The 9,376-nt window shown below is 41.6% G+C and overlaps 1 protein-coding gene across 1 annotated transcript in view; it reads right to left on the reverse strand.

The window, feature by feature from the left end:
- Positions 1 to 653: 653 nt before the first annotated feature.
- The window catches only part of STK32B (serine/threonine kinase 32B), a gene marked incomplete at its 5' end in the record, with an annotated part of 52,193 nt that continues 43,470 nt past the window's right edge, over positions 654 to 9,376 (reverse strand). The window contains one exon of the mRNA XM_009573798.1: positions 654 to 792. Coding sequence (XP_009572093.1) covers positions 654 to 792 — 139 coding nt within the window. The remainder of the gene's footprint in view (positions 793 to 9,376) is intronic.

The raw sequence follows: 9,376 nt of genomic DNA on the forward strand, positions 1-9,376 counted from the left end.
TACAGTCACAAGCAAAACTTTGACTTGGCCAGGGTCACATCTTTTACGACAAAGCAGAATGCATGAAGTTAAAGAACAATGTGGATACATTCACGCTGCAACTTTTCCAACGGCTTCAGGTATTTAAATGAAATTATTCAGTGTTTGGCCTATTTGACACCACATTCACGTATTTACATCATATACATCTGTTATAAACTCAACAGCAGGTGCTCAGAAACAGCTGTGTCCAGCAGTTTCACAAAATTCCAAACTGGACCACTTTAACTAACAGCGACAGAGAGGGTAACGTAAAGCCTTCAAGGTAAAGCTGGGCCCAATATAACTTTGTCTCTTGCAAGTAGCCAGAAACATGGCAATCTTTGAAAGGCTGCCTAATGAATTGTTTCAAGTTTTCTTCCAGGATTTTGAAAAGGAAAGTCACACTTACTTATAAAACTGTATTTTGTTGTTGATGGTCATTTTTCCAGTGGCAGAGTCAAAAGAAGAGCAGGGTCATACGTGGAAAGTCTCAGCCGGTGTGCTCTGTGGGTTTGTCCTTGCCTGGGGAACCTGCTTTTGGAGGAGTCGCTGAGGGGCGACAATGACGGTGTGCGCAGAGAGGACCTTTCCTCGCCCCGGCAGGGTGGCAGCGTGTGCGGGGCCGTGGCTCACTAGCTGCTGCAGCCTCTTGTGCAGCCGTGTCCCAGTAAATTGTTGTTACGTCCGTCTTGGAGTTTCTCATGGCTCTGAAGGGATGCTCTGCTGTCCGTGCTGGAAGTCTGTCCACTTTGATCCCTCTGTCTTCTTAATCTGCCAAAGGTTAAAAACATTGATATAGCTATCTTGTGCAGATAACTGTATCAGAATGACAGCCTGTAGCCTGTCCTATGGATAGCCACATATACCCCTGTATAAAACAGATTCCTGCACTGTTTGACCTCTATTAGCTCCTTGAGCTTTATAGCTGCCATTCCTTCTAAACACTGGTGATTGCTTCCTCCTAAATATGTGCCGTTGGGTCTTGGGCAAGTACTGCTCCCATTAAAGCCTATCCTAAACAACCAGCAGAGGAGAGCGCTTCCTCTGGCTTTAGCACCTCTGCTCAGACTGCAACTTGACAAAACCTCCAGGTAGCTCGAGGCTGATGAGAGTTGTTGGCTGGGCACACAACAATAAGCTGCTGCTCCCCTCTGCTGTCCTACAAAATTGTCAGTAACCTCCACCAGTACAAGAGAAAAAAACATGAGATGAAAGTATATTCAGTATTCTTCTTGTTCTTACTTCATATGTTGTCAAAGCCTCCTAGGTGGTTTCAAGGAAAAACAACAACAACAAAATCCTACATTGTTTAAAGACTGCAAAGTCATCTTCTTTTGACATCATTTTCTAGACAACAGCAACAGCCCTAGCAGCACCTGCACTTTATTCAGTGATTAAAATTATGTTAAAGACTTCATTATCAGGGGCTATAATGGGCATGCTAACACCTACTTACCAGTGCATCCTGGGGGCTGGGGAATTGGACTAAGAATCAGGAGATGCTGATTCTGTTTCTACCTCTGTCACCTTTGGGCAAATTACAGCCCTTTTCTGTGCCTCAACTTCTCTCTTGACAAGTGGAGACAATGTAGGGGGGTGAAGCCGAGGGTGAATTCTATTTGTCCAGAAATCTCACGTGGTTTGGAGCTAGTCATAAATCTGGGCTGGGTAAGTTGTGGCTAAGAAATAGAAACAAAAAGAACTTTGAAGCCATGCCCGGACTGATGAAACCTTGTGTTCCCATCAAACCCATGCCTGCAGGAGATTTTTCTGGATAAACTGGTGACAGAGCATGTATAGGCTTGTACTTGCAGCTCTCGATTAGGCAAAGGATGCAATGAGCAGGAAGGTGCCAAGCAGCGTGGGACTTTGCTTGTAGTTGCACAGCAGATGCTGAGGCAGCTGCTGCCGAGAACGATGGAAGCTGAGAGCTTTGTGCTTCTAAGTACTGCTCTGTGCCTCACCAGTCTGAATGAAATGGGGAATGAGAGTCTGGTGTCTATGTTGATTAAGAAAAGAAGGTGGCATATATAATCAAGCAAAATGTAATTATAATGCATGTGTAATTATGCATATATGCATTATTGAATATCTAGAAATAGAAAAGTAGAGAGAGCAGACTGGCTAAAAGCTAGCACGGAAAATACAATACCGAAGCAAAAAAGACTGCTACAACTATGGCAGGCCAGAGTGAAAATCACAAACATCTAATGAAACCCAGTAGCAAACTTGGGGACCACCAGGGAAGAGCTTACAGCTCAGCTTTGTTCACTAGATGAAGAAAAATATTGAAAGTTTGTCTGTAGGCTGCTTATAGGATAAGTTCAATGAAAAAGGATGAAAAGTTGCAGATTCAACATGACTGTAAAAATTTGCTAAGAGACTAAGGCCTCCTCCCAAACCACCGCAATTTCAGCAAAAATAAAATAAGGCAATGGTCTGTATTTCAGTCTAGCTCCAAACTGCAGATAGGCTCAGGTCAAGACCTAGACAAATCTCACTACAGCAGCTGTGTGTGAACAAGCAGACTCTTCAGCTAAAATGTTGGACAGTTGCAGAAGTGACATTTATCTCTTGTTCACGTCTTCTTGATTCCTTGGTGCCAGAGCTTTTCCATCAGATGTTCTCAGCTTTTCAAAAACATGGGTACCTCGACACGGTTCCTGTAATCATGGCAAAATGAATACAGTCTGGGCCATTCTGTCTAAAAATGGCACTAGTGCAATAAATCATTTGTAGGAAACTGTTTTGCAGTGAATGACTTATCTTGCCTTTAAGCTGATGCAGCCACAGGCTGTGATAACTTGATAAAGGCCCAGGAAGAATGAATGGCTTGATGGGGACTTAGTTGTGGATCTGAACCAGGTAGCTGTTCCTTTGCTGAATGCTATTGACTGAGAATAAATGGTAAAACGGCCAGCTGCGGATGAAAAAAGTGAACAAGTGTTTCTAGTGGATAGTCATATGGAAAAAAAACCCCAGACCTGCAAGGAAGAGAGGATGAAAATGAGTTGGAACAGTGTCTATTACATTTATTCCATGACAGTTCTGTACAAATACATAAGAAGGCTCAGAGGCAGTTATGCTGGGAATTAAGAGTGGTCCTTCTGAACCAACAAAGAGATAAGCTGAGTTTTCCTTCCCTTCACCATTGATCATGCAATATTGATAGTGTGTGACGCTGAGCATTGAACAACCTCCTCTCCAGCAGCGAGGGAGAAAGAGGCTGCACCAACCACTACTGGAATGCATCAAGAAAAGTAACTGAGTCTTCAGTCAAGTCTTGAGCTTCATTAGTATGTCTGGTAAAGAGAAAGTGTCTGAGTGAGCTATGGAAAGGTTTTTAAGATTTTTATTATCTTGATACTCAGATATAATAGTAGAGTTCTTGCAGTATTGATTTCCAGTGCTGGATCTTGAATCAGATACTCATCAGTGGAAGGGCATTCAAAGGACAGGGAAAAATTGTTGGTCCAAAAAAACCTATAGCAATATAGAGCAGTGGCGTCAGGTTTACAAAATGTAGCTGCTCTGTTTGAGAGGTGTATGGAGGCTTTTACACTGCCTGTCACTCTTGTCTGTTTGTTCTGGCCAGACAATGCCTTGGTGCACGATAACACCTTTGTGCAGCTGAGGTACTCAGCAATGGGTCTTGCCACGCTGTCAGTGTGAAACTGAAGCCTCAGAAATGTGAGATGTTTCAAGCAGTGGGCACACACTCAGCAACCATCAAGGACAGAATTTCTACTGACAAAAAGAGAATTCAAGCCAGGCAGAACTATCACCCTTCTGAGACTCCCACATGTACCAGGTCCTTTTTATTACAGAAAATTTGCAAGTGAGTTTGCCAGTGTTGCAAACCTGGTGTCCTGGGTGTGGAGGAAAGAAGATGGTCTGAGTGGGCAATGGAATTTACTTTCCCATTTCTAGATTTAGCATTTTAGGTTGGCCTATTCATATTTCAAACTCTTTGCTGGAGAAAACAGATGCCTTTGCTCTTGGTTTGGGGAAAAGGTGGGCATAATAATAAGAGCTTTTGAAACTGTAGCTTTATTGCAGGAAAAACATTCTATTAATGGAAACTTTTACATCCCTTGAAAGAAGCCCTAAAGAGTAGATAAATCTGTGGAACATTTATCCCAGTTATTCTTTACAAGGAAGGGGGTCTGAGGTCAGAACAGACAGGGCATGTCTATGCTAGCTTTTCAAATTCATGAATCCTGGGGGACAGCTTGCTAAACAGTTAGAAACCCACCTCAGTTCTATGATTTAGCAGCTACACATAAGTGATGCTGATGTCTTGTCCAGATGGCCCTCCTAGAAGGCTAATTACGAACATGTCTGAATCAAGAGAAAAAAATAACTTATCTATCCTGGGGAATGACTGTGCTCAGAAAGGGACTATTTCAGCTACATGTCTCTGTGCATGTCCCTGTGGTTTGTCTACTGGAGCACAGATACAAAAGTTACAAGAGGGATTTCAGAAAAACAATAAAGACCCTTATGTCAAAATACCATATTTTTAGAATATCAGTTGATAAATATGGACTCCTTGAAAGATATTATTCTCTCAAAATACTGCACTAAAGACTTTTAATTCTCAACAGAAAAGATCTAGCAATGAAATTTTGTAAAAGAGTTAGAAGCCAGAAAGTGACAGACATAGGCATTGTTTTGTTATTTCCTCATGGTAGAAGTGTGGAAGTTATGTCATATAAGTAAAATTGCGGGATATGCTGAAATTGTAGAAATTCCAGCCAAACTAAAAATAATTTTTACAGAATCTTATGATGCCATAAAGGTGGACTCCGTAAAGCATGAGGAGCCCTGCTGTAGCAATATCTCACAGGGATACTTGCAGAGCTAGGAATACCCAGCATGTCTAGCCAGGTAGCGGCTAGCTGTAGATAGCCAAGGCTGGAGTGAGACATCTTGGCACTGAGGGCAGGCAAAGTGTCAGTCTGGTGACCACTGCTATTGCTCACTATTTGTTTTTAATTTTAGTTTTTATTCAGTGTAGTAATGATGCATCAAGATTTGTATACAAACACAACCAAAAAATGCCTGGGTGAACGAATCAGCTGTGGTCAACACAACTGCTTCCTCAAGATGGAGGTGGTGGTGCTTTAACTCTCCCCATCCCACCACTGCCTGTCCCTGGTGACAACTAATTTGTCCTAATCATAACTAAGCACTATTTCACCAAATGGTCCAGCGTTTGCTTTCTAAAGAGATGGAGATAGTTAGTGGCTGGTTGTATACCTCATTAGAACTGGATTCCTGCTCGGTTACACAAAAATCAAAGAAGAAACTTTCAACTCAAAAATTTTGGTAAATTTGTGGCACTCTAGAGCCTTTATTTCCAGTCAAAAGGTGTAAAAAGAAAGACTTAATGGGACTTTGGAGTCTAACTGTGGCAATAAGATTTGCTTATTTCCTCGTGGAACAAGTACAGAGTATATCCCTGTGTTCCTCACATTTTGGAGTGGTTTATACAGAGAAACTTGTTCTGAGAAAGAACAGAAGGATTGGGACTATGAAGACTCAAAAGGACTCACACTGTGACCTCACAGTCCAGCATCACCCTTGGTATTGTTAACCTGGAGTGTGATAGAAAGTATAAACAGAAAGCTGTTGGGTAGCTTGAACTTTACATATCTGCATAACCATCATGAGAAGGCACATGTTTTGTTTTACCTCTCCAACCTAAATAATGAGTGTTCAGTGGTAAGTAGGTGGTAGACAGGTGAAAGCTAACAATGTTGGTCATACCAGCTCATCTTCTGGATCGGCTCACCCAGCAGCCCCAAAAATCTCTGTTCCTTTCGTCTGACACTGAGTAAAAATGTTCATGGCACCCACAATCTTTCATGCTTTAGCCAGAAAAACAGAACCACTTCCCCAAGCTCATACAAAACCTTATCTTTTGTAAAATCCCTTATTTAAGCTTTATAGTAGCTCATGCACGTCAGTAAAAGTGCATATACTACAAAATCAGGGCAATTTTTTTGGCAGTAATATATAGGTCCTGCAGTGTGTACACATCTTTTCAAACATAATGGGTTATATGCATGTGGATCTTATACTCCACTTTGAAAACTTCCCCCATTATTTTTCTGCCATCATTTTAACATCAATTGCAGGCAATGATTGTAGAAATATTGGTAACTGAGCATGATTTCTGGGACAATAAGCAGCTTGGCTTGTCATCTGGCTGCTGCTGTGGGGAATAAGAATTGAGTTTGACACACGGACACTTAATAATTTTCTGCCTGCATTTTTAGAGGTTTCTCATATAAATTGGTTCTTGCTGTGTGCTGTTTTTGTAAAAATTGAAGAAACTGGCAGTATTTTACAATTGTAAATGAGTGTCACTTTTTCTTTATATATGTCCATTATTCTGCTTACTAGTTCTCATCTGCCAGCTTTTCATTCAACTACATATTTTTAGTGAAAAGGTAAAATAAAGAAGAAAGAAGTGAGCAAAGCATCCTGATCAGGTTATTTTTAACTGAATAAGTGTATTTGGGAATAATATTTTTACTTTTCAAAACAAACAAATATATTAGAAAGGAGGGAAAATTCCCGTATTTCCTCTGTTTTTAAAAAGTTAACAAAAATAAGCTGATGAGTTGATCAGAACTTCAGGAGATTTGCTTGGTTTACACTCCATCCATAAAGAAGAAAACACTAACCTTTGCTCAGTGTAAATATTAAGGAAACGTACTAACAAAAATACGATACTCCTGGATTGTCCACATCCTGTTGGTGTCAGCTGCAGATCCCATCTTGCCCTTTCATGCCCAGGTTTGCTTCCCAAGGAAAGCAGGGTGCAGAGTGAGGAGTTGGCATATGATCCGGACACATGAATAGAGGTAAGTCTCTGGCCAAATTCTGCGAAATTCCCCAATTTGAAAAGTGCTCTGATTTCATAGCAACATATGTCAGAACTAATTGATGTAATAATCCTGCATCAGATAACCTGATAACCTGAACACCTGCCAAACTATTCATCCATTTCCCATTCCCCAGCAGCACCCAGGAGGGCTCTCATGACAGGCAGCAAATAGAGTTCTGCATGAGAATGTAATTTCTGTATTTTAGGCATCGGTTACATTCGCACTGGCAGGTAAAATGGTGCAGGGATTGATGCCTGGAAGCTAAGTGGCACAGGCTGACTTGCATCCCTGTGGCTAAGCTCTCTAATCTTCAAACCAGGGTTGTTGTATTACAGTTGCCTATTAGGCAGCCTTTGGTCTATGCGAACCTCTGAAACATGAAGGGAATTGCTTCGGAGAGTGATTTTGGCCTGGGAAAAATTATGCCAGGGACCATGCTAACAACTGAGCAGTATGGAAGATTGCCTATATTCTGCCTTTAAAAAATAGGCAGAAAACAACAATGAAGGTGAAAAATGCAGAATAAGAAAAAAAAAAAGAGTAGAAATAGAAGAAGGAGAGTTAAACACCTGAAAAATGAGGAAGGATTCAAAAGAATCCCAACTGTGGAGACTAATTAATTAAACTAACTAATTATTTAGCTAATTAAAACTGTCTCCAAAGACAGCTGTATATAGTGAATGTTCTTTTTTATTAAAACACCCTCTTTACGCCTAGCAGAGGAGCAGTAACCATGGCAGAGTTAATAGTGGGCTTTTGTTTTCTTCAGTTTATGCACAGAGTGGTCTCAGTAGTGCTTTCAGGAAAACAGAAATCACTGAAAAGTGTATGAATTTGCTAAGCATTTTCAAGTAAACAAGGAAGGCAGAATCTTGCTCTGTGCCAGAGGAGGCTTGGGGCTGACTGGGGCAGAGTTTAGGACCGACTGGAGCAGACTCAACACTCATCACTCAGCAACCTCAGCGCCGAGCCACGCAACTCTAAACTGAACATTAGAGTCTGTAATTTCAGATAATTTCTCCCCCTGCCCCGCTCTAGAGGGCAACATGTGCAGAAATGATACATAATGCCCCTGTTGGTAGCAGGTATATATTTTGGGAGACCTGGTCCAAGCAGTAAACTCATCAAATCACTAGCAAGAGTGGTTGTCATGAGTCTTTAGCTCTTCCTTGATAAAATTCACGCTTGTAACTTGCTTGTTCTTGGCCTCCTGCCCCTATGGTTAGGTACATATGGCTCAAATGCAGTTGCCCCACAAGTGGTGTTTGGTGCCGTAGGAGATGCCCTTGACTAGCTGACACTCTCAGGGAGCAGGCAGACACAGCAGCAGACCACGGATGACCTGTGCCTGTTGGACTGGCAGCTAGGCATTTAGTTTCGCAGAAATGAACTGAGACCACAACTGTGGGATGGACTTTATGCCAGCTAACTAGAGACAACGGAAAGATTAGTTCAGGCTCTCTCTACAGGATAGATAGAGGCACTAACATAGAATAATCAGTTCCAGTCTAAGTCATCTAATATGTATGTCACAGATCAACTTTGGAAGATACAAGTCTCTCCTCACTGACTACTAAAGGAGCTTAAACTAAATAAATGATTTTTAAATTAATTAGTTTAAAGAAATACAGTCCTGTTGCATCTCTAGAAAAATAGAGATGCCTTTCCTTTCTGAGCCACAGATTGAAGTCCCTTCTGGTCCAGCAGCTGTATAAGCTCACCACACGCTGCACTGCTTAGCAGAGCCAATTTGCTTCTGGATTAGAGCTAATTTACACCCACACTGCTCAGGCATGCAGAAATTGAATAGTCCCATCAGCCTGGTACACCGCACACGCCGATGAACGCTGCCAAGAGCTGGGTAATGAAGTCACCGAGAAGCACAGGGGTGCAATTGCCTGTTCATCCTCACAGACGCGCCTGTGGCATAGTCAGGCTCTGGGTCTGCCACCAATGGCTTTTCTGCATGACTTGGGCTATATCTTGAAAAATACTTTGTCATCTAATTCCCATTTATTTCAGATACCTTTGAAAATCTTGTGTACACCCTTTGGGGTAGGAGTTGTTCTGCGTCTAACCAATATCTAACTCAGCCTGTCTTTGACCCCAGACGTGTACTCTTGGTACTGATTGCTTCGATAGAAACAGTCATAATCTCAAGTCTGTTTTCCCAATACACTGTGACGTATGTGTTTTGATAGCTCAGTAGATTACCATGTAATCATTCAAACAACTCTGTTTTAACTCCATTTAAATTTAAACAACTGAGGCACAGACTAAAAGTTACGCTTTATTGCAGCTGAATGTGAAAAGTAAAATTTTGGAGGAAGTATCCCCATGTAGCACAGATGTCTTCTTGTACCACTGACACTCATGACATTTACTCCCACCCTTTCCAAAAATCCTTGGGGAAATATGCTTACACCATGGATAATTGATTCAGGTTGATAGTTCCT

This window comes from Fulmarus glacialis, unplaced genomic scaffold (assembly GCF_000690835.1).
Source record: "Fulmarus glacialis isolate BGI_N327 unplaced genomic scaffold, ASM69083v1 scaffold7253, whole genome shotgun sequence".
Classification (NCBI taxonomy): Eukaryota; Metazoa; Chordata; class Aves; order Procellariiformes; family Procellariidae; genus Fulmarus; species Fulmarus glacialis.